This window comes from Sorex fumeus, unplaced genomic scaffold (assembly GCF_029834395.1).
Source record: "Sorex fumeus unplaced genomic scaffold, SorFum_2.1 ptg000044l, whole genome shotgun sequence".
In the NCBI taxonomy this organism is placed as follows: Eukaryota; Metazoa; Chordata; class Mammalia; order Eulipotyphla; family Soricidae; genus Sorex; species Sorex fumeus.
The window spans coordinates 59,261,139-59,287,690 of record NW_026606101.1 but is presented as its reverse complement, the minus strand read 5'-3'; the positions used below and the strand labels follow the sequence as shown (position 1 = coordinate 59,287,690).

The 26,552-nt window shown below is 41.2% G+C and overlaps 1 protein-coding gene across 3 annotated transcripts in view; it reads left to right on the top strand.

The window, feature by feature from the left end:
* FGF12 (fibroblast growth factor 12) overlaps window positions 1-26,552 on the top strand; it is a 561,799-nt gene that overhangs the window by 292,760 nt on the left and 242,487 nt on the right. Inside the window, exon 1 of one of the 3 annotated variants that reach the window (XM_056121184.1) lies at window positions 16,999-17,402. The exons of the other annotated variants lie outside the window; for them this stretch is intronic. Coding sequence (XP_055977159.1) covers window positions 17,204-17,402 — 199 coding nt within the window. The 5' untranslated portion in view covers window positions 16,999-17,203. Of the gene's footprint in view, window positions 1-16,998; window positions 17,403-26,552 lie in introns of those variants that run through there. 3 annotated transcript variants of the gene reach the window in all.

Sequence of the window (26,552 nt, the reverse complement as noted above, 5' to 3'; positions counted from 1 at the left end):
GACCATATGGGATGCTGGAAATCGAACCTGGGTCGGCCACATGCAAGGAAAATGCCCTACCCACTGTACTATTGTTCCAGCCCCCTAGAAAGACTTTTAAAGGCTTTTCTGGGAGATCATACCTGACTGAGTGGGTAGTTCTCATGTCATTCATTCCCTGATGAAAACTTCTGCTTGTGAATAGTGGTATTTTCTTTGGAATTTCTCAACACAGAGTCACCCTCTCATTAGAATGTATTTTATTGTGGTTGTTGTCACATAAAAGTCAAGTTCACTCAGGAGAAAGTCAGTTATCTGATGTAATAAACATCTTACATTTTATACCACTCCATATAATAAGCAGTTTGGCATGTGGTAAGTGCCAGGCAGAAGGATGAAGTAAATCAATTAAAATGGAGATATAGAGAGATGTAGAAGGTCAAAGAAACAAACACCTTGATAGAAAATTTTCAAAACGTTTCATCCCTTACCTTATCTTTAAATTGGGGGATGGAGCTGGAGGGGGCAAAGAGATAGTGAAGAAGCTAAAAGTATTTGCCTTGCAAGTTGGCAACCCAAGTTCAGTCCTTGGCACCATATATGGTTCCCTGAGATCTTCCCAAACTGTCCCCTGGGTGTAGAGCCACAAACAAGCCCTGAGTACTGCCATGTTTGGCCCTAAATCACCCCTCCGCAAAGTTGAAGATATATAGATATACCATTTTTAGCTCTCAGATGCTAGCGTGCGAGTCAAATCACATATGTTGAAGACCTTGGCACTTTCATTTCTTCAATGAGTTTTCCCCTAAGCTATGGTTGATTTTAAAGATAACTTGCAGGCTAATGAATGCTCCAGCAACTAGTTGTGAATTTTACACTTAATTTAATCTTTAAAGCCAAAGAAGCACAGGGGATGAACTAATTAAAGAAATTATTTATGTGACCATCAGATGCTTCAGCATCTAATACATGTATTAAGGGTAATGCCTGCCATGAAATTACTTGGTGCAGAATATCCAGAGGCAAAGCTCCTGCCCTGCCTTTCAATTCACCTGGATTCTGAGTGTGCTGCACCCGATGTTTTGCAAGCAGCATTATCTGGTGAAGAAAATTCTCATTAGCATCACAAAGCACTCGATATTTTGATGTTATTTCTGTGGTTACAGAGAGAATTGAGTCTTTTATCCTATGCAATAAACCAGCAAGAGAAATTCCTCTAGTTCTGAAGAATTGTGTTTCATTTGAAAATAGATGTTGAATGAAGGTGATGAGGGGAGTGGGCAGTAGGATCAGACAGAGGACATGCTAATTGGGGCAACTTGCAGGAGCATTAATGTACTTTACTGGTGATTTTACAATTCATTTCATCTCACTAGAAACAGGTACGTTTAAAGGTGGAAGGGGAAGGAAAAGTCCAAAGCAAGAATTAAACAACCTTAAATGTAGATCAGAGCTGGAGTGCTAATGTCATCATTTATCTAGGTTGTGACCTTGGTCGCCTCCCTCACAGTCTGGCCTTCTTTCACTGGGTGCACATTTGAAGGAGGCCTCTATTACTATTATTATTGTTGGTGACAATAATAATGAATAACTATCTAATGAGTGATGATGAGGACTCAAGGAAAGAAATTTTACATTCAGATATTTTCAAAAAGCAAAGTCTGAAATTTGAAAATTAAATCTTATGTCAAAGATTCCACTTGTCTTTGAATCAGGACATTTTAAGTATACTGGCTTAAATCACCTATAAGGATGTGAGCTAAGCAAAGTAGTCTCAATTCGTCTTAGACTTAAATTTTATAACCCTTATAATGAAGGCACCGGACTAGATGATTCTTCAGATTCCATCTACCCCCATTTTCTGTTCAATGACTGTTTATCTCTTTTTATGGTAATACATGTCGATGATTTTTGTTTTCCAAGTGATCCCAAGAAACCAAAACCAAAACCTAAACTGTTTGCTCAGGCTCTTTCAATCAACTCACGGCAATTATGAATTAAACTGCAAAGCTTTAGAATTTAGTGACTTAATGCTACGTTGTCACCCTGCTAGATACACATTTATTCGCTGGTTCCCTAAGATTGATACTCTGAAAAGAAAACCAGAGGTTGGCGTTTTATGGATACTGCCAGTATAATTCTTCTAAATTGTACATACATTTGTACTGGCAGTAGGAGAACTGGGTAGCAAAGCCACACATAGTTTAATTACACAGATTATGCAACAGGGGGCTCCCTAACAAAGAAGAAAATTAGTTAGATACACATGGAGGCCTGATTTTGCTTCAGAAGCAGAATAAATTCTGCTTGCAATTTTCAAGGAAGTAGAAACTAGATGCTGTGCTATTACAGGACTCAGTCAAGATTATGAACTCATGGGGATATCAGTATTGAGGATTATTTTTCTAATGATTGCAGGACAATGAATATTGAGTGATTAGTGTTCTGTCCCACAAAGCAGTCATACTAAAATCCCTGCTCAGGTTTTCTGAGTGAGCTCAGGCCTGCCCTGCCGACATCCTTTAGTCTTGTCCAGTACATCAGAGGAAGCTGACAGCTATGGAAAAGGTCTGCAGAAACCTTTGTAGAGTTGTAGAGTGAAAACAAGCCTTTGGGAAGTCAACAAATTTTAGTTTCTGCTTCATCCCCTTGGTCTATGATTCTGATCGAATTTACTCCTCTCACAATCTTTTTCTCTCAAGCAGCAGAGTCATAATAGTAACGTCTCTCATGCTTAGCCCACAGGGCTGTTTTCAGAATTCAATTGAAACCACTTAATGTTATAAAGTATAATAGAACTTTTTCTCTATCTGGTCTCCCTGTTGATAATTTCATTTATTATTTAGAAGAAAAAGACTTACTTAGACACGCTTCCAGCTTCCTCAACTCCAAGCATTTGCCACATCATGTTTTTCCATCCTGACCAGCTATAACTTTTCAGATTGGATTTAAAAGAAAGAGAATAAAAAAGAAAAAATTCAAAAGAGAGAGAATAGTTGCAACAAATATCACTGCCATCCTTTTCTCACTCCTTGAGCCACTGTTACAGTATAAAAACTGAGAAGTGACTGATTCATTAGTAAGAGGCTGGAACCAGACTTCCTGTGCTTATTCGCTTAACAAATTAAATGACCTTAGTCAAGATGCTTACTTTTTTTTCTTCCTCTTTTTCCTCGTTAATAATGTTGATACTGACTCATAAGAATTGTTTTGAAAAGTACTTTGATACATATATAATGCTCAGGTCAGTTTCCTGTAAATTAGTACTAAAATGTTTTTATCTTTTTTTAAAAAATTATTTTTTATCATTTTCGGCCTTTATCAAGAGTTACACAGAAGTGTTTAATGTTAAATGATTTACTGTCAGACTCAGCTTATTTAGGGAAAGTGCATTTAGCCATGAACTAGTTGATGGACGATCATATTACTTTAGTAAACTGTCACAAACTTTGGAAGTTGAAAAAAAAATACTAGTTTCTTTGACATGAGAAATATAATTTTGGTAAGCATGCATTATGGTTAGAGCCATAGGACTTTAGACGGGTGAAAACATGTCGCAGCTATGCAGTTAACTTCATTTTTGAGAAAGAAAAAATGGAGAAACTGAGAGAAGGAATAATTTGTTCAGGATTTCTTACCAGTGGGGTACATGGCATGAAATGAAATTTCGTTCAGTCAAGGAGTAGACCAAATAGAAAATTTTACTTCTGTTGACTTTCCTGATGAGTTATCTCTGTTTATCTGAATTATTGTAAAACTGTTGATTAATAATCACATAAGACTTCTTAATCTATTTTAGATATTTCTTAACACTAAAGGAAAAATAACTCCGCATTTTACCTGAAATGTAGCAGTTTTTTTTGGTGTGTGTATTCAGTGAACAAACCACTTTATACTTTTTCTTCTTTCCTTCTATTTTGCGTCATACCCATTATTTCCAGGGTTATTCTAGGTTCAGAGCTTCAGAGACCATGCAATGCCAGTAATCAAACCTGGACTCTTTCATGTAAAGCATGCATCTCAGCTCATCCCTTCATCATTTCTTATTCTTCCTCTACTACTTCCTCTACATTCACCAAGAGATAGAGAGATCCAGTTGGAACATAAATTGGGAAAATCTAGCAGCTTTAGAGAGTAACATAGCATTAGAGTTCTTTGCTATCTGCACAGTTTTTGTAACAGTGACAAATGTCCTTTATTATTTTTAACTAAGTGGTCATATTGAACATATTTGGATACCTTAAATTCTTTTCTGTTCTATTTTTTGTTCCCCAAACTGAATGTCAGCCCTGGACTCAGAATCTTCCAAAAATAACCTTCTATTAGAAGGCTATATTATACTACATATAATCTTTTATATATCATCTATTATTATATATTATAAATACCCTGTATTAAAAGCAATTATAGTGTATGTTAATGCTAGTACCTTACATTAGTTACATTTTGAAAAATTTCTCATTTTTGAATGAGTAAACCAAAGTACAGAACGTTAAATGACCTATTAGACAGACAAATTTCTTCTCAAAATTCCTCCTGGTGGCATATATGCTTATTCTTTCATTTTGTAGATAATCTTGTAGTCCAAGTAAATTAAAGTTTGTCAAGCAGAAAATGGAATAGTTGCCTTTTAAAATTCCTACCCTCATGAATTTGACAAACGTGAATTCATTATTTATATTTCTTTCTCATCATATCTTGTAATATTTAGTTGGTATGTAGTTATGCCAGCTTCCCCCCCCTCAATTTACATTAATTTTTGCTTTTCTTTTAGTGGTTTCTAAGAAATGAAACTAAATATGGTATACTAAAAGCTATACCATGGGTATATGGATTGACCAAATTATTTCTTCTTCCTACATAAATTGATTTTCTAGATTTTTATCTGACTCCTGATAGTGGAAATGTAAGAGCATGTAGCTGGTAATTACAATAGCTGAAATGTTTGCTTTCCATACTCTCTAGTATGAAAACTTTAGTATCTACCACAGAAAACCTTATGTGTAGAGATGGTCCTAACTCTGATATTTTCTTGGCCCTTCGAATCTTCTCTTTGGTTTTCTGTTCACCTCCCTTAGCTTTTGTTTATGTTAAAGTCTCTTCTCTCAAAATGGGATCTTTCCTACACATGAGTCCAGAAGTCTCCTAACCTTTTTCCACACAATTCATTATGGTTTTGACTGATACCATTGGGGTTATTTACATTGGTATTTCCAGGGAATCTTTCCTTACTTTATATTTTAATAAGCTAATTTGTTTTCTTTTCCTTATTCTATAATACCATAATTTAGAGGAACATTTTCACATAGCCTTTCACCTGTTCATTAAAAAGAAGTTATTTCTTTTATTTTTTTTATTTACTTACTGCTTTTTGGATCACACCTGGAAATGCTCAGGGGTTACTCCTGGCTCTGCACTCAGGAATAACTCATGGTGCTTGGGGGACCATATGGGATACTGGGGATCGAACCTGGGTTGGCTGCATGCAAGGCAAATGCCCAACCTGCTTTACTGTCGCTCTATCACCCAAGAGAAATTCTTTCATCAGTTGTTCCCACCTTCACAACATCTCTTAAGGCCATAGAAATGACAGGTTAACCCTGTGATTCCTTCAGAGAATTATGTTGATTGGCTTTGTTCATAGTCTCCTTGAATGCTGAATCTCATTCCAGTCGAATGTTATTCCGAGTAACAATCAGGTAGTTACAATTGTTATTCCTAGTAACAATCAGGTAGGATTGTTGGATTCTTATCCTATTCCTAGTAACAATCAGGTAGGATAGTAGGATTGTTATTCCTAGTAATAATCAGGTTTTCTGTTCACTTATCCTTAGCTCTACAGTTTCTTAAAACAAAAAAGAATTTGTGCCAAACATGGATTTGGATATTAAGGTTTATTTTGATTTTGATTCATTCTTCGTGTCCGCAATGCTGGCCATAACCATTTCAAGTAATATCCATCTTGATGGGCTGGAGTGATAGCACAGAGTGTAGGGCATTTGCCTTAGAAGTGGCCAATGTGGCCTACCCAAGATTGATTCCCTCTCGGAGAGCCCGACAACCTACTGAGAGTATCTTGCCCGCATGGCAAAGCATGGCAAGGTACCCATGACGATTCAATATGCCAAACACAGTAACAATTGTCACAAGGGCCTGACGTTACTGGGCACTCTCAAGCAAATCTATGAATGGGAGGACAGTGATCCATCTTGATGCTGAGAACTCTTATTCTGATCATTGCTTAAAATATCTGATCATGAGAAACCCATTTCCCCATTTTGTGAAGCTGTTTAATTCCTGTGTAGCCTACCTTTTCTCATATATAACTGCTTAATTGAATTCAGGCTTGCTGTTAGACAAACCAGAGAACTTTGAATTTTTCAAAAATTTGGAGATAAAAACCACTTTTTTCAATATCTTTTCTGTTTCTGATTATTAAACTAATATTTTGAGTAGGTCCTGGATTGTTGGATCACAAACATAATGTGTACTTGTGTGTTAAATTTGAAGAATGAGAATGTTTAACTTAAGATTATCCCTACACTTTTTTTAACTCTGTCATAATTCAAGGACCCTCTTAAAACTTTATTACTACAGATCACCATCTAAATATAATTGTGCAGAGAGCTTTGGCTTTGAAGTCAACTAAACTATATTTAATTCTTAACATGACTGAGCCATACTTCAGACTATTAATCTTCTTGCCTTCATTTTCTCTTTTTAATATTATCAATAACAGTATTGGTGATATTGGAACTCTTCTGGGCTTTTTCCTGGCTCTTGTGCAAGGTGTGGGACCATATGCTCTGTAGGAAATCAAACCCCGGATTGCTGCATGCAAGAAAAAGCACCTTGACCTTGTATACTTTCCCTGGCCCTCCCTGAAATACATTTAACCTGTGCTTTGAACACCAAGTTTTCAGTTAAGATTGTTGTGGGGTTCAATAAAAAGGTATACGATCTTCCTGAAATTATATAAGGACTCTGTAAGGAAAAACCCAGTGACTAATTGACTAACATCTAACTGTGATTCCTCCAGTTTGCAATGCTGGAGAAAAATCTTGTAGTAAGGGCTGACTCATCTTAGATAGACACCTTTGAAGCTCTCCCTAATTATATGTTATTTCCATGGTGCCTCAGATTATGTGCTCTGGCTTCAGCATTGACATGAAACTTTTCCATTAATTATAGATATCACAAGGAGACTGGATAGGGGTATCAATATAAGACTTACTGAAGGGCAGTGAGCAACAAGGAAAATTACCATAGAATTAGCTGCTAGAATCTAGATATCATGATAAAGTTTACTCTGGAGAAAGTCCACAACTTTCTACTGGTATCGTCATGAGATTGTTTTGCTATATGGTCTCTGACTTCCATTTTGTTTGGTAGGGCTCCTCCCTTTACATTCTGAACAATTTTCTGCACAAGGATTCTTTAATATCCAGGCATAATAGGGAAAGGATCTGCTTTTCCTTGAGTTTTTAAATACACCCAGATTCATTCAGTTTTTAAATATGCCCAGATAAACTATGACTTTCTCTTCACTTTAGGGAATAACCAGAATGGCATAAGTTCATTGTGGTATTTTACTAGGGTAGCATCATTGGAAGATCTAGTCAAGCTCCTAGTTCGATATGCAAAAGGGATACCAGAAACACTCTCATATTAGGAACAGGTGCTTTCAGCTATATTTGTCAACACTTTTTTCTTACTTTTCTTTTTTTAACTAAAGCCACTGCTTAGATGATGTTATCAGAGTGAAAGATGATAGAGTTATGAATTAAAGCCTGTCTAATGTTTGACTCTCAAATTTAGGGTAAAATATGAGATTACTCTTAGTTAAGCTGAATATTATTTTTAAGCAAGCTTAAATTATAAATCTTTACAGAGTGTCTACTGTAGTGAAAGCACTATGCTTTTTATAAGAACAAAAATATAAATTATATTTTTTAATCTTATATATCATAGAATATTCAAATATTTTAATTTGGATGAAAATCTTAAGTTTTCCTTTGACTTTTATCCTCAATAAATAATAAATGTTGCTTATCTTTAAAAGGCCAGCTATGGCTATTTCATTGTCTTGTCCCTTGTCCCTTCATAATGATAGGAGGAAGCACTGTCAAAATGTAGATAAAAAAACATTCCTCTTTTTGACTGCTGTGATCTTGACATATTAACCAACCAGAGACAATTTCTAGCTGACTTTTAAGGAAGTTTATTTTCAATGGTCTCTGATTATAAAATGTCTGCATTTTCTACCATGGGTTATTATGTTGGCATTAACTAGAGTGGATTAATGATGACCACAAGAGAAATATTCTAACACATTAAATTAAAATACTTGTATTCTGTTCAAAATATAGCTTCTTCTTGTTCAAAATGTTATTAAAAGAAGTGTTGTTATATCATAACCTCTTTAGGAAGTTTGAGCCCCCAAATGTGCATTCATATCTATTTAACATCTTTCTTGTTAGTGATCATAAATATCTATCTTTGATGGCTCTAGACATTTGATTTAAACATAACATCTTGTATCAGTGCCCACTTTGATCTTGTGTTTAATATGCCGGTTTAGAGGCAAAAATTAGACAGAGGAGAATAGAGTTTTATGGAATTGAGTGAATGATTGAGAACTTTACTGTGAGCTTTTATTTACTGTCCTATAATTCTTGAAGGTTTTCTGTTTGCTGTATAAAGTGCTCTAAAAGTTCTTTTTAAAAATTTTCAATATGGTATGATTTTGCTTATCATAGCAATGTGAATTAGAAACATTCAGGTAAAAGTTGATATATTTAAGCCATCTATTCATTTACCCATGCATATATTTATTACTTCTTCGTACTTTACTTTGGAGAACAGTATATTTTTTTTCGATATATCATTTTAACTAATTAACAAATTCCTATAGAGTAGTCATTTTGCAGTAAAACTTAGGCTTGGTCAGACCTAGCAACTTTATTAAGGAACAAATTATCTAACAGATTATCCAAGTTCCATTTTTTTTCTAATGAACACTTTTTAAAGTGAATTCTCAAATCTTCCAAGTAAGAATGACCTATTAGTCATCTTGTCCAAACTCCTAGTTTATTCAGTGGTAGTTTTCCCTAACCAGTCTCTATAATTTAGTTATTTTCAATAAAATATTTTTCAGTGTCAAATATTTATGAGCAAAAGATCAGTGAGTCTTTTACCAATTGTTATTTTCATAGCACACGGTGCAATGTGCATGCAGAGGACTAAAATATGAATTTATTATAATTTTAATAATATAGTTTGAACATCAGTCATGTGCTGGGTGCTGTAAGAGACTGCTATTTCAAAAGTTCCATTCCCTGAAAATCTGCAACCTAAAATTAGAAATGGGAGCAAATAGGAATGGTCCATGGAGAAAGCAGATCAGTAAAGATGGGCGACAGCATGAGTTTAGCAGCCCATTTTAAGGTCATATTGATCATATTCTGCAATTTTAAAAGGGGCTATGCATTTTATCTAATGTCTATCACCTTTTTTTTCTTTATTGCCTTATTTTTCTTCTGTGAGTGCATGTGTGGGTGAAGGAGAGAGGAGTTAGGAGAGAGCGAGAGAGTGAGAGAGAGTGTGTAAAGAGAGGAGATAGAAACAGAGACATAGAGGAAGGTGGGGAGACTCAGAATTAAAACTGCAGGTCTCAACATCACAGATTGGTCAGTAGCAAAAGCTAGATACGATACCCATAGTTCGTGTACCCCCTTGAACTATGAAATTTTAACAGATGGATTGAATTTTGAGTTTGAAATTTAGATGAACAATTTGAAAGGGTATAGCTAAAACAAAATCAATCTGGAAATATAGGAAATAGACCTTATTTTAGTTGCGTTTGTTTCTTCAAATGTTTCTTTTTATTTTAAAAGATGGACACAAGGATAATTTCAAGTGTTCAGAGTATTTACTGTATGCTAATTTATATTTAAGGCACTGGAGACAGAAAAGTAAACAACATAGATAATCTTTCTGTCCTTATGGGTTTCTGAACGTAGTGGGAATCTTTATTCATGAGGCTCAACTTTAATAAAGGAAGTGAGGATGAGAGATTTGGAGACGATACTCTCAGAACCATTGGATATCCTCTCACCATCAGAAGTAGGAAAATTATCAACTCAGCTGGCTAGTTCAGGAAAAGTGAGAGCTGCAGGGGAAGAAGATTCAGAAAATTTGGGTCCCCTCTCTTTCCAGCTTCCTTTGATTTCTTTATTTTTTTTTTGTTTGTTTGTTTTTGGTGATGCACCAGAGTTACTCCTGGTTCATGCACTCAGGAATCACTCCTGGCGGTGCTTGAGGGACCATATGGGATGCTGGGAATTGAACCTGGATCTGCTGCATAAAAGGCAAATGCCCTACCCGCTGTGCTATTGCTCCAGCCCCTTCCTTTGATCTCTTCAAGGTTATTTGCAAGAGGTGAAGCCCTGACAGGAGTACCTTGGAGGTTGGTAAATGTTCCTTCATTTACCAACCTGTTATCTTTTTTTTAAATTTTTAATAGTTTTTCCTCTCTGTCACCTTCATTAGGACATGAGTCACTGAGGCCAGCAAACCTAGATTAAATTCACAGATCTGCACTCATGTTTGTGTGACATTAGAATAAATTACTTATTGTAGTCTTGCAAGCATATAGAATTATTATCTCCTTACTTAACTTTCCTTATGATGTTGTTGAGAGTCTCATTGAAAGAATAGTTGGAAGTAGATGATTTTTTAAATAGTGAAAGACAATATAAATTTAAATGATAGTTGCATTCTTAATTTAATTTACAAATTGTAATTATTCATGGGATCATTTTTTATTGGTATATAGTATATTTGCTGCAGGGAGTTTGATTTTTTGCCAGCTTAAATGATTTTTTTATAAAGCAATCTACAAATTATTAGAAAGCAATTGTTTGCATTGCTTTAGCCAACCTATTTTAACTTACAATCTGGCAGAGAAAAACAGAGGGAAATAGAACTCTTGCTTGCACTAAATTTCATGGAGGAAGTCATCTTGCGCACATTAAGCTTGTGTTGTCAGAGCCTGTTAGCTCATACTTACCAAGCTTCGAGTCAGGGGCCTGATCTCAGCAGGATGAACAAAGCTAAGATCTTATATGTGCCCAGGAGACAAGAACACTGATATCGACAATATTATAGTGATGCAAATTTTGTCATCGTAATGTCAAGTTAATCATTCTTTTTAAATAAGTCTCCAGTCTTTCTTCAACACATATGTCCAAGGTTGAATAATGATGTAGATGAATCACAAAGTATGTTTTCCTGTTAAGGGAAATACGGATTTTTTTTAACGACCTTGATATACATGGGCATTGTAACAGTTGTGTGCATTCTAATATGTTATTATTGCATCTTCCTTGAATCTTATAGCAGTTTTTGTTTGGTGCTGCTGTGTCTGTTATCACTGATCAATTTTGCAGATGTAGCAATAGCACAGCGGGTAGGGTGTTTACCTTGCATGCAGCTGACCTGAGTTTGATTCCTCCATCCCTCTCGGAGAGCCTGGGAAGCTACTGAGAGTATCTCGCCCACATGGCAGAGCCTGGCAAGCTACCTGTGGCGTATTCGATATGCCAAAAACAGTAACAAGTCTCGCAGTGGAGACATTACTAGTGCCCGCTCAAGCAAATTGATGAACAACAGGGGGACAGTGCTACTTTAGTAATATTGAACAATTTCTCCAGTTTCATATGCATGGTGAGTGACCAACAGCCTTTTGTGATGAGGATGTCTTGAGGGAAGGAAGTTTCTGGGTGTCTATAGAGGTCCCCTTGGAAGCTGAAACAGTGGTATGCTGCAATTTGTATTTAATACAAGATTTCAGTAAATCAGTACATTGGTCTCAATCATTTAATTTGGGAGTTGGAAAATTTTGCATATAAATAAGAGCAAATCAGTTATAAAGCCCTGGCTTTTCCATTCAAAATATAGAGAGATGATGAAAATGTCCTTGTTTTATTTTAAACAAATAAATGGAATAATGGAAATAACAAATAATGGAAATCAAACACTGTTGGTGAAAATGCACATTGGTGAAGGAATGGGTGTTGGAACATTATATGGCTGAAGCCCAATCATGACAGAAAATATAGTGCTTGTCTGCTAAGAAAGAACATATGTAAAATATCTTCAAATCAATCCACTGAGATTTTATAGCTAATTCTTTCAATTTTAATTTTGGCTATGTAATTCCATGCTTGGAAAAGAATTTATCTTGCCGAGCCAGAGTTGTTAGAGTTGTTGTAAGTCATACGAATACTCTTTGTACCAGAACCTGGAATATACTAGAATGTTAAGCTCTATCCTGTTGCAATATACCTTATGAGTGGATCCAAAGGAATACCTAAAGTAGAACTTTTGAATACAGTAAAATGGTTTGATGAATAATTTTTAAAAAATGGAAGTCGGAAATATAATTATCCTTTAGATAGTTATCTGGAAACTTCCTTCAAATCAATTAAAACTGCTTCTACCTCTGGTGTCTTCAGAATTATTAAAGATTCTCAAATTGTTCAATAAAGTGTAGTATAAAAAAATCAAAATCACGCCCATTAAAATAACCTGATTCCCCCCCCCCACCTAAATCATCAGTACATATTTAATCTCATTCCTGTCTCCAAAATGCAAAGACAGTGCATAGCTATTGTCTTAGTTACTGAAGTCTGATGAAATTGAGTGGGTCTGGTAAGAAGTCATGTTCTAGAGATTGAACAATTTGAAAAGCTAAGTATTATTCCTGAGTACAGTGGCTTTGTACTTAGGTCCTAGATGACTTCTTAAGTTTCTCTCTATTTCCCTCTTCTTAGAGTATCTAGTGTAAGTGATAAAGTGGCCAAGGAGCCCAAAGCACCCTCACTACAGGGGTGCAAGGAAAAAGCAAAGTCTTTGTTGTCTTATTGAATCGCAGATACCAAATTCTTGTGTTAGAGATCTTAAGACAGGAATAACGCCATGCTCAAACAGCTGGCATTTATTGTTTTTTTGCTTTGTTCCTTAAATGCCGAACTTGATGTTGTCCTGTGAAAACAGAGAGGACTTCAAACAGCAATTGCCATCTGTTTTTTCATCTTTCCCCTGCTACCACTTCTTTGCTGCACCTCTATGCCGCTACACTGGTTACCTTCACATCAAAGCATATTCATTTCTTATAAAAGCTACAGGGGAAAAAACACAGTACACTCAAAGATGACAGAACACACACTTTTTTTTTTAAATTACAGGGCCTTTTTAAATTTTCTTTTTTTGGGTGGGGGTGACTGCACAGGACTACCATTTTGGAGAATGTGCTAGGTCTGAGATTAAGTTTTAGTTTGTGTGCATCCACATTTAAAAAAAAAATCTTGGAAGAATATCATGCATTTTCTTAAAAAAAGAATAAACGCAGTCATCATCTCTTTCACTCATTTGGCATTTTCCAGTTTTCAAAATGCTTGCACATACATATTCAGTTCTATGAGGTAGATAGAAATGATTATTCCCATTTTGAGGATAAAAAAGCGATTCAGAGTTTAGCATTGCTTTTCTCAAATCCTCACTATACTCCCACTTTCCAATTTCCCCGGATTCCTTACCTTAGCTGACCTTTTCTTTTGGGGTGGGGGTCGGAGTCGTGGTGGGGGGCAGACCTGCAAAAGACAAGGCCACAATACCAGCGACTATTATAGGTACCCGCCTTTTTTAAAGTTTGAGACAATTTTGGTAGCCAAGGTCGAAAAAATATATAAATCGTGGACATTTCTCTAATTAATAATGTCCCAAGTGGATTTTTAAGTAATTGCCCTCGCCTCACCCATGCACTTTGAGTAGTGTTTTGTAAAACCACAACTCCACTCTTCTTATTCCTCCACATAACTGTTTATCTTCATGGACTGTGTGCTGGGCTTTGACAGTTGGGATTTCCCCACTCAAAACACCTTTCCTGTTTAAGCCTCCTCCAGATAAGGCCATGTCGGTTGCCTCAGTTAATCTTAAATGCTGCTCAGCGAGCAGATTCTCAGCATCCAGATTTAAGGATTGGTCTAAGCATCCTCTCAGCCTCCAAAGACCTGATGCATTCGTGAATTTCTGCTAGGCTCACGGCATTGTGCTCTCATTGAGAGTTTCTGGTGCCTCTCTGACTCTCATGTCTATTTTAAGTAGTTTCTAGCACCTGCATTTTTCTTTGCCCTCTATCAGTGTATTTCCAACATTCATCTGTCTGCTTGGAAATCATCCACGGAATCTTTTTGGCACTACCTCTGATGATCACAAAGGGTGCCCCAAGTCGAGGTGAGGGTGGGGAGCTGTAATATTTGAAGACAAGTTGAAGAGACTGCAAGTACAACAACCACTCCCAGGCCTTCCCTTGGATGGAATATTCCTCTGGCGTTTCGCAAATCCTTCCTGCTCCATGCTAACATAGCTGACATTATCTCCTGTACTGACTTTCTGGTATCTTCCAGCAGTTACTGCAAACACTCTTGAAGACCCTATAGTACTCCAGACCTGCTCTCTGCCTCCAGTTACTCTCACGTCATCTCCATTTGATGCAGGCTGCGCACTTGGTCTCTCATTTTAGGATAGTTAGAACTGAGTCCGCTTTCCAGAAAGAGCCGAGCAATCTGCGATTCAGGAATGCGGAAACACTAGCCCCCCCCCCCGCCCCCCCGCCAGCTTTCCAAAATGAGCCAAAGGTGGGGCTCCACAAGAAGGATTCAAGAGGCCACTGTGACTTTCTCCAGTGTTCCCTGCCTTCCTCCCCAAACCAAGAAGCGTTAGTAGTGTTCGAGCTGGTCCCAGCTCCCCCCCCCCCCCCCTCCAGCCGTTGCTTGGCAAACCCAGGGTCCTTTAACTGGCCGGTGATTGTTTTCTCCTGGGGGAGGGATGGGACAGAGTCGACCCGAGCTGCAGTTCCCTCTCTCTGCCTCTGAGAATTTCTCATCCAAACCTCAATCACGTAGGATTGCGTAGAGAGGAGGAAAGGGGAGCGACACAAGACAGAGAAGGGGGAGTGGGGTGACGGGCGGGCGGGAGGGGAGGGCGTCTGGGAGCCGAGGGTGCCTGCGGGGGGAGGCGGACCCGGGCGCGCTGCGCTTCCCTGCGCTCGGGGAGCCCGGGGGCCCCCGCAACCTGGCCCCACCTGAGCGCACCCGCGCTCTAGGGCAGGTGGGCGAGCGGGGAAGGAGGGACTCCCGGCGGCTGCCGGCCGCGGGGTCCCACCCGCCTCCCCGGCTGTCCTCTGCGCCCGGAGTTGCCTGCAGAGCCCGCGGTCCAGCCGAGCGCGTCGGCGGGCCGGCGCGCGCCCCAGCCTCGGCCGGTGAATGGGACTCCGCCCTGAGCGCCCCCTCGGGGGCCCGGGGGAGGCGACGGCGCCGCGCCGGGGGACGCCCCGCTAGCAGCCGGCAGCAAGTTGGCCGAGTTGGCGGCCGCCCTCCCCTGCCTGACCCCGGCTCCGGAGTCTGCGTCGGGTCCCCCCCGGCACCCGGGCAGGGGGCGCGCTCGGCGGGGCCGCCTCCCGCCGTGGCCCCGCGAGGCCGAAAGGAGGAAGCCCCTGCCACCCCCGCCGCCCCTGCCACCCCTGCCCGCGCCCGCCACCCCCTCTAGGCGCCAGACCATGGTGGGCAGCTCCGGGCCGGAGCCGCAGCCACCTCGATCCGACGTCGCCTGCAGCCAGCGCCCGCCCCACTCGAGCCGCCGCCGCGCGGGGCTTTGCAGCGCGCCGGTCACTTGCTTCCTCGGCCGCCGGGATGGGCCGCGCGGGACTGAGTGAGCGGCCTGGCGTCGGGCGGGTAATCCCCATCTGATCCGCGCAGCCGGGCGGGGGGGAGGGAGACCGGGGGCTGCCGGAGCCCCGGGCGGGGTGGGGGGGCGCGGGCCGCGCGGCGATGACCTGATGCCGAGCCCCGCCAGGGCGCCCCCTTGCTCCGCTCGCTCCCTCTGAGCCGGTGCGGCGACCCGGGCGCGGCGGGCCCCTGGGCGGGGAGCTCCGGGGCTCGGAGCGTGTGCGTGGGGGGCCGCCGGGCTGGAGCCGACCCCTCGGGCGCTGCCCGTGGCCCCGGGGGGCGGCGGGTGCGGTGGGTGGGGGGGCTTCTTGAAACGACTGAGTCATTCCAGATTTTAGGATTTCCCCCAAATAATCACCAACTGTGCCCGGCTCGCGCCCGCGAGCGCGGCGGCGAGGCAGCGGGAAAGCGCGCCCGGCTCGCGGGACCCCGCGCCGCCCCGGCACCCCGCCTCACTGCTCCCGGAGGGGTGCTCGGCCCTCGAGGATCGCCCGCCTCCCTCGCGCCCCTCCTTCCCTCCCCCTCCGCCCGCGCCTCCCGCTCTCTTCGCAGCGCTGCCGGCGGGAGTCGCGCTCTCCGCAGCTGGAAACAGCTGCCCCCGCCCGGCTCCCCTTGCCCCGGCTCGGGGCTCCGCCGCTCCCACTTGGCGCCTCTCGGAATCCCCGACCTCGGGCGGCGGGGGCGCCCCGGGAGCACCGCAGCCGCGACGATGCATTCCGTAGACCTCCCAGCTCGGCCGGGACGGACCTCCTAAAGCCCCAGAACTGCGGGCCGCCGCGGGGGAGTTCAAGCGCTGCCTGCCTCGCTTCCTCCTCTCTCTGACTTCTTGTTTTCTCCTGGAACGTTTTCTTCACTTTTTTAAAAAGTGGTTTTTTTTTTGTTTTCTTTCCCGACCTGCGGGAGCCCGGCGGAGCCGCCCGGGTGTGCGACTCAGCTCCGTTAGACGGGTTTTCTAGGTCTGTGTAGCATCTACTTTGGACACCTGAGCACGCTGGCGCCTCTCTCTCTCCCACGGGGGGCACGGCGTGTTGTTTTGGACGTCCTCCTGCACCCTGGCACTTGCCACTCCGAACGCAGTGTGACCCAACTCCCCAGTTCCTTGCCCTGGACGCGGATCGCCGGGCGCTGCACGAGTCTAGTTTAGCTGCCAGGCCTGGGACCTCCCCGCCCCCTGCCGCCGCCAGCGGTTTTGGGGGGAAGTTTACATCTGGATTTTCACACATTTTTTTTTAAGTTGGTCACCACTGCCCAGACTCTGATTTATCCTTGTGGGCACCGGGTTTTCAAGACTGCAGCCTCCTCAAATATTAGCACTGCCTCCTCCCCGCGCCTGCCCTCTCCCTCCCGGCCGCCGAGGTCCTGCCCTGGTCCCGGCGGATCGCAAGTCCGAGGGCGCCGTGGAGCCCAGGGCCTGGGGCCCGCGCTGAGCAGCTATGGCTGCGGCGATAGCCAGCTCGTTGATCCGGCAGAAGCGACAGGCGAGGGAGTCCAACAGCGACCGGGTGTCGGCCTCCAAGCGCCGCTCCAGCCCCAGCAAAGACGGGCGCTCCCTGTGCGAGAGGCACGTTCTCGGGGTATTCAGCAAAGTGCGCTTCTGCAGCGGCCGCAAGAGGCCAGTGAGGCGGAGACCAGGTCAGTAGCAGCCCGGAGAGTGGGTTTCTCCAGACACTGATGCTCTCCTCCCCACATGCAGTGCACCTGCGGGCAGCCAGGGAAGGGAACCAGAACCCCCCTCGTCCATTCTGGGTGCCCCTCCACTTCTCTTTTAGTTTGCCTACCAGCCAATACCTTCTTGGCTCAGCATTCAGAAAACACTTGATACCTTGAATTCACGGTTCGATTAGGACGAGTGCTCCCTGTGTAACATGTAACACGCGTTCCTGGTTCCAGGCAGCCTGTAGAGACCAGGATCATCTCATGCTCTCTCTTTCTCTTTCTCACTCTGTCCAACCGTCTCTCTGCCCATCCATACATCCTCCCATCTCTCTTTCCCTCCTTCTCTCCATCCATCCATCCACCCATCCATCCATTTTCAGCATGCTTGCACCATTGCATATCAGTACCTACATTTAAATAATTCTCCCTACATTTCTCATAACATTCAGCATAGTTTTGAACACATAAAGGTACTTTGTAAACACCACCTGGACTTAATTTTCTTTTCCCCAGCAACACATCATTTCCTCTTTCAGACATCCAGATCAATTTCTCACCCCATCTTCCCACCTGCCCATCCATTTCCTTCCTACATAGACTTCCTTTCCCAAATCGCTTCCTCCAACTATTTTCACAATTTTCAAGGGCTCTGCTCATTCAGTTTTCTTCCCCTTACTCCTATTCTTTGCCTTCTCACTCTCCTGGGGGGACGTTAAGAGACAAATGTGAATCTGCACTTTGGTGCCAAGGAGAGTAAAGAAAACTTCCGACTTTTCAGAGATTTTCTTGGCAGGATTATGAAGCTGGTTCTCTTCTTTAAACTCAAAAGGTTGTGTTTGTACAAGAACGTGGGTTAGCCTGACTTTCTGAGTGATTATGTCTAGCCCGCCAGGAGAGTGTCCCAACTTGAATGAATAAGAGAAGAATTGCTGAGTTCTGAGTTCTGTGCTTCCTCAGACTACTGGTCTTCTGGGTATGGCCCGCAAATTGTTGAGATCACTGGGGATCACTTCATGGAAAGGCTGTCTAGAAAACCTGCTCTGGGATCAGTATAAACCAGCATGGCATCTTTGCAACTCTGTGGTGTTCACCTGGTTTCCAGGGTGAGGTTCTGGGGCTAGCATCAGTGAGGGAGAAAAACACTTGTGAACTCTGGATGACTGTGGCTCTGAGTTAGGTTAGAAATTTGGGGATTAAGTCTTGTGAAGAAACCATCTCATCTCATTTCTTCATTGGTTCTTCATGGTATTATTTACTCCTTAGTGGGCTCATTTTTCTTAGCCTGTAAAGTTCAGGAGTGAACAAAAGTTATGATGATACCTAGGTGGAAGCCAGTGGTGTATGTTATTTTGTACCCACTCAGATGTCCTGTTTGTTTCTTAATGATTTATGCAAAATATAGTTACTTATGATTAGCACAGTATGATTTAAAGTAAATAATTTACATAAGGAAAACTTAAATCCTTTTTTGTTGTTGTTATTGTACAGGGATCTTTTATGAGCTGTTTTCTCACTGTGCTTCTGTGGTCTGTAAGAAACTTCTTCAAGAATCTGAATATGACTCACATAGCAGTTTGGGGAATATGTTTTTGAAGTCTGCTTGGGGTCATTATATGATTCTTATGAATAAAAGCTACTCATGTACTCAGTTAAAAACAAGTTTATAAAACAAATAATAGGTTTTATTTGAGAATAGATATACATTTTCCTGATCTTTGTTGATTTGTAGATGACTTATTGGGATGCCTTCATTTTGCCAGGGAAGGGAGGACTGTTTTCCTTCTTCCTGCTGTCCTTTTCTATAGTATCTCATAAGAAAATAGAGAATTTAAGGCAATTGGGAATTCCTTATTTTCTTAGGTGTTCAATTAATCTGCTCTTCTTTCTCACCTACTTGGCATACATCTTGGCAGAGAGGATCCTGACTGGTGACTTCCTCTAGTTAAAATGTCATAGTAAGAGTCTGTAAGAAGATCACAGGATCTGCTAAGACAAGCCCAGTGCAAGGGCAACATGTGTGTGCATTGCTGCACCCCTGGCTGAGTATGTTCTGAAGCACAGCTTGGAAGAATGGATATGTGGGGTGCTAAGAAGCTTTTGGGGAAGATGATAGCATGCTATTATTGTTACTAACAAAGCCAAATAATCTGTTGATTTGCTGTCAGCAACCATGATTCACATAGCATGGGAAGAGCCTATTTATAGAGAGAGAGAGAGCCATCCGCATCTCCGTCCCAGGGAGGACTCTTTAACTGGATTGGGAGGCATTAAAAAGAAAAACTATTTGGGAGAATCTATCTGCTAAGGTCTTGGGTGATATTTTTATTTAATGTTTGAGTTATAACTGAAATCACAAACCCCTCTAAGTCCCAGCCTTGTGAATTACTAATTGCATCACAAATGGCATAGCGGTTAAATAGAGTGGCTGGAGTGATAGTACAGTGGGTAAGGCATTTGCCTTGCATGTGGCCCACTCGACTGACCCAAGTTCAATTCCTCCACCGCTCTCGAAGAGCCCGGCAAGCTACCGAGAGTATCTTGCCCATATGGCAAAGCCTGGCAAGCTACCCGTGACGTATTTGATATGTCAAATACAGTAACAAGTCTCACGATGGAGATGTTACTGGGCCCGCTCAAACTAATCAATGAACAATGGGAGGACAGTGCTACAGTGCTGATAAACAATTTCCTCTTCAAATTTGTCATAGAGCCACATGTTTCATTAACAAGGCTTCCAGTGGGATAAGGCTGAGACAGTGAAACCAAGTCAAGTATTGAATGGGAAAAACTATTGGTTATAATTCTGGTTTCAGGTCTAACCCATTGAGTGTCTCTCACTCTCTTTAGTTCATAACATTCTGAAATGTGTCGTGTTGTGACTGTAATAGAGAACTAGGGGATTCCAGGGCACAGCCTCACATTCCACAGTTCCAAGGACATGATGTATATTAGATGGACTCAGGATTGTGTGGTAAAATTCAATTGCATGAAAAATTCTAGAAGTAGAGTAAGTTGGTGGTTGGAATGAGATTATACAGCTAGAACTATGGCAAAACCGAGACTAGAGATAGATCTGATTGGTTTTTCTTGCCTATGATATTTAGCATTCAACAACTGAAAAACTTGATATAAAGGATGAAGTACCCTTAGAGAAGTAATTTTGTGGATCATTTATTTATATTATTACTGTCGATGATGATGATGATGATGATGAAAATGAGGATTAGTCATTAGAAGAGGAAGAAAGTAGATGAGGTAAGTGGTAGAAGGAGGTTACATAGAATAATCCAATCAATTACAGTTCTAAAATGACAGTTAAGATTCATAGCAGAAGTAAATTTGATGGTGAAAACATAGAGTGAGCACAGGAATTTTTAGCCCCTTGGCATTGTGTGGGCTATAGGTCTTTGGAGACGAAATGCTGGAGACTTCAAACTGGCAAGTTGACCGAGGTCATTCAGCTATAAGAAAGCCTTAGCATATTTTAAGAAAGGAAGGAACATTCAGTTTCATTTGTTTGGTTTTGTATTTTGGGCCACACACGGCAGTGCTCAGGGCTTACTCGTGGCTCTGCACTCAGGGATTACTCCCAGATGGGCTCAGTGGACCATATGTAGTACCTGGGATCCAACCCATTTGGCTGTATGCAAGACAAATACCTTACCTGGAGTTATATCATTCCAATCCAAGGAGTAAACATTCCTCTGGTCATTACTTAGGTCATTATGGGTAAATTTAAATTTAAATTTAAAAATATACCTGGATGAACCAGGCCTACTGGGATATTTTCTTCAGCATTGACGAAGTTTAGCTTACTGCAACTGGTCTGTTAGTATCCGTGCAATATATTTGATGTATTTACTTCTGACATTTGTTTTACTTTTGAATAGAAACACCTGTACACATGATTGACTCTAAAATCATTTCTATTTTGATTCAGAAGTTACTGCAGGTAGTGGATAGCATTGAAGATCAAGAAAGAGAAGGTGTTAATAGAATCTCTGAATGTTAGAGCAGCTATAAACCTTGGAGGTCATCCAGTACCACTCTTATTTTTCAAATGAAAGCCTCTGAAAAAGTACAGAGTAATTGGATAAGTAAGAATATAAATAATTCAATTGATTTTGTGTTTTTAATGTTTTTCTGTATAATTTACTTCCTTTCTCAAAACAAGAGAACTAAGGGGGAAAAAAAAAGTCAGCAATCAGAAGTCATTCCTAACCTGAAAATGTTAGATTCATTTTTGTAATTTAAATATCTCGTTTTATATTCACTTCTCTTTTAGTTTTTTTAGTTTTTTGTTTGTTTGAATTTTGGGGCCACACCCAGCTGTGCTCTGGGCTTACCACTGCTTCTGTGCTCAGGCATTACTCCTGTCAGATCAGGACTCAGGGGACCATTCGGGGCTCTAGAGGATGAACCAGGTTAGCTGTGTGCAAGGCAAGACCTTACCCTCTGTGCTATCTCTTCATCTCCCTTCCTTAAAAAATGATGTAGTGTATAGTTTTCCTAAATATTACTACTTCTTACTTGTTTTTTTGAGTCATTTGTGCTCTTATAAATTGATGATATTAAAATATTTCATCATTATTCCAACTTATTTTGGTAGATGATAGGATTTTTGCTGACACTTTAATTGGACTATTACTATCAAACATACCATTTTACAGAGATGAAGAAAGCAGCATAAAAAATAGAAACATCAAGAATACTGATAAAGAGAAAATAATACTTAATGGATTATAAATTAGGCATTTATAACTTAAATAATTTTAGTCAAGTATATGGACCAAGACGGCATTTATATGATAGGTGTGGTTTTACAATTATAGCAATTATCTTCATTGCATAATTTTAAAAGTATGACTCATGTTTGTACTACAAAATCAGCCTAATTACTATTTGTCTTGATGTCTGTTAAACAACAACAACAAAAAAATCAACAAAAACCAAAATTTTCTCATCAGAAACCCACCGTAGGATTTATGTTTGTTTGTATTTTTTAAACTATTTTTTTCTATAGCAAAAATTCTCATCAAATCCTGTTTCATTGTAAGCCTGTTTGCAAATAGCATGTTCTGTGATCTCTTGCTTTCTTCCATCCCACAGAGACCTCATCGAGCCACAGCTCAGGCTTTAGCCTTTATAGTTTTAATGAAGATGATATTGTTGAGAAGAATTAGAAAAAGCAATTTGCAAGGAATGGAGGCAGTTTCTGTAATTGATGAAACAATAGGAAATTTTGGAATATCTGTAGAAACAAAAACTTTTACTTGTTATGTAATTATTATTATTGTTGTTATTTTCACAGCACTAGGATTTCCAGTAGGGAAGTGCCACATTATTTTTCTTCTTCATGAGAAGATACTTATTCATGGACGTTACCCCAGTGCTTTTATTTGGGGGACATATTAAATAAGCTATTCATTTGCTTGTCTTTTCCTTAGTAGCTTTTTCCTAATGTACAGCTGTTATTGATGATTGTCAGTAACTGTCTCTGACAGTCTCATTAGATATAAGGACCCCAATAAGTAAAATCTAGGCAAAATTCTAGATTCTGTTTATTGACTTACCCGTGTATTAGACTAAAGAGTCTTATTTTGTCAAAAGAAAGATGTTTCACGTCTGGGGACTTTAATTCGAAAGTCATCATCTAAATGTCTATGAGTGTCTGTGTTTGTGTGTTTCTGTGTGTGTCTGTGTCTGTGTGTGTGTCTACACGTATATCATATATAGTAATAATTTGTTGTTGTTGTTGTTGTTGTTGTTTTGGGGTCACACCCAGAAGTGCTCAGAATTCACTTGCCACTTACAAGTCAAGCACCCTACCCATGTACTATCACTCCAGCACCTGTAATAATCATTCTAATGGTAGGAACTAACAAACTGTTTGACTTCAGAATTTACTTTCTTCACAAGTATGTCCTTCCTTCCTTCCTTCCTTCCTTCCTTCCTTCCTTCCTTCCTTCCTTCCTTCCTTCCTTCCTTCTTCCTCTTTGGTTTTTTTTGGGGGAGGGGGGCATACACAGTAGTGTGTAGGGTTACTCCTGGCTCTACACTCAGGATTTATTCTCGGCAGGCTGGGGGGAAGGGGAACACATAGGATGCTGGGGATCGAACCCAGGTCATGCAAGGCAAGAATCTCGTCCCTCTGTACTATTGCTCTGGCCTCAGTCTCTGTCCTTTATTTCTTATAGCTATCCACTGACAGTTAATCCCACTGTAAAAATAAGAATGCCAAGAGTCAAAGTGGCAGAGAGACAATTTCATGTTCACGGGCTTGGAAGGTGGCTAAGCTGTCACATGGCCCTGCGCCCACACACTGCAGATCAGGTCATTATCTTTGACCATGCTGAGTCAAGAAAACAGAATCTATCGAAATAACCCAATTTGTTTTGAAGCTGTACAACTCTTGTGGGGAGGGATCTGTGACAAGTTCACGGAGGCACGAAGTGTGTTGGTGGAATCTGCTTTGCTCTGCTTGTGATCAGGAGTTCAGGAGAGGCAGAGGGCAGGCACGAAGCAGTAGGCTGGTCAAAGTCTTTGGTCAGTACTGAAGAAGCAATAGTCTGGTTTTTGTTATGATGTGTGATCTAGGTCTCCTGGCACAGATGCTCTTGTCTGTATGCCAAGAGCCTCAGAAATATCAGGGGATGCCTCTTGGGAACTCAAGGGCCCGCTGGGACACTTGAATCTATGGGGATAGGCTTTCTTGACTCTAAACATAAACAATTGCTTCAGGTGTTTTTGATTGTAAAGAAGTTGATACCAAGGTTAGGAAAGCCCTGTAGGATTTAGTCATTTTTGTTCTTTAGTTTGGTTTTATTTTTTGGTTAAGTTCAAGGAACTCAAAGTTTTAAATTACATGCGTGTTCAGACTTTGGTGTGGAAATCAGATTTGGGAGATATTCGTTCTAGGAAAATTAAGCAAATTTCTTAAAAGTGTTTGTGCTCCAGTGTGCTGATGTCTAGCATGAAGTCAAGAAATGGTTCTCTGAGAAGTTGTTTAAGCTGAGTTTTGAGGAAGGAGATAGACAAAGAGGGATGGAGAATATTCAAAACGGAAGAAAAACGGTGTGCAAAGTGGTGAGGAGCTTTTGAAGAAGCTAATGTGTAGGTGGAGCAGTGAGAAGGGAAAGAAGAGGTACAGGTGATGCTAATAAGTTCGGCAAAGGCTGAATTGTGCCTTGAAAACCCTCAGCGGGATTTTGTATTTTAATCTAGGATTCAGGGAAGAGTCAGAAGTAGGAGGTGACATGATGTTAGACTGGTGTCTTTGAATAAACATCCTGGCTTCAGAGAGGCGAGTAGGTTGCAGAGGAGACAGAGTGGAAGGGAAGGAAACACAGGAGGCTGGGCCACCCTCCTGAGGTAGCAGTGCTCCAAGTGTTGATGCTGAGGCCTTGGGAGAGCCTGGATCCTTTGATCGGGTGACAGGATCCAAGCTATTTCATAATGCTGCCTTGTAATAAGAGCGGTGATTTGATTTTAAATTATTTTGTCATAGGTGAACCAGTGCAGTTTGCCAGATACTTTGTGGTATACCTATAATCATCTGAAAGGACTATTCCATTTTTTTTTCTTTTCAGCGACATGTTTGTGTGAGGCCAGGTTTTCTTTACATATTTTGACTACAATGTTATATCACAAACACTTGCACATAGTATTTCTGAAATTCCAGCTGATTACTGAGCCTGACACTGAAGATGTATATGCACTGTAGCACTCACTGTCCTCTTATTGTTGATCGATTTTCTCGAGCAGGCACCAGTAACATCTCCATTGTGTGACTTGTTACTGTTTTTGGCATATCGAATACGCCATGGGGAGCTTGCCAGGCTCAGCCGTGCAGGTGGGATATTCTCAGTAGCTTGCTGGGCTCTCTGAGAGGGACAGTGGAATTAAACTTGGGTCCGCCGTGTGCAAGGCAAATGCCCTACCCACTGTGCCCAGATGATGTATTTAAGTGTATAAAATACCTTTCTTCCCTTGTATAGCTTTGTCTTGAATGTATAGTTATGCTTCATTAAAATATGAAATCTATGTTAATGGGAGGGAGGGTGTGCTGCCAAGTAATGTTCGGGACCATAGGGACAAACTGTAATGATACTAGGACAGCTACTCAGTACTCAGCCTGACCAAACAGCACTGTTAAAGGCCACCGAAGCTCGTGGGCCTCCAGGGTTATACTCAGTGGTGCTCTGTGTACATGGTGATGCTGGGGTTTAAAATCCAGACCTTGCACATGCAAGGCATATGCCTCTGATGGCTGAGTTATTTTCCTGGTCCAGTTTTGTGATTTTAACAAATACATATTTGAAAACTTTTGTGGTCATTTTTATTTATTTATTTATTTATTTATTTTTGCTTTTTGGGTCACACCCGGTGATGCACAGGGGTTACTCCTGGCTCTGCACTCAGGAGTTACTCCTGGCAGTGCTCAGGGGACCATATGAGATGCTGGGAATTGAACTCGGGTTGGCTGCGTGTAAGGCAAATGCCCTACCCACTGTTCTATCTCTCCAGCCCCTGTTGTCATTTTTAACATAAAAACATCGCGAGTTAGAAGACACATAAACCAAAATCTTAGGGCTTATTCTAAATTTGGGAAAACCTAAGTATCCTATATCTTAATGGAGAATGTTTAGGAAAATCTAGAACAAAGAGTATTAGAAATACTGTTCAAGGCTATAGGTACTGTTAACACAAAACATTAGGGCAATGGCATTGAATATGAATAAAAGTTGGTGGAAGTAGAATAAGAAGAATGTTATCATACATGTTTATCAGGGTGTGTAGATCACGAATGGTAAGGTACCTGGGTGATTTCTGCTGAACAGTAGTTAGTGACATCTTATCTGAGATGGGGGAAGGATGGGGAGAAATAGGGCTGTTATCAGTAGCACTGTAGCACTGTCCTCCCGTTGTTCATTGATTTGTTCAAGCGGGCCTAGTAACGTCTCCATCGTGAGACTTGTTGTTGCTGTGTTTGGCATATCGAATACGTCATGGGTAGCTTGCCATGCTTTGCCATGTGGGCAAGATACTCTTGGTAGCTTGCTGGGCTCTCCGAGAGGGGCGGAGGAATCGAACTCAGGTTGGCTGAGTGGGCCGCATGCAAGGCAA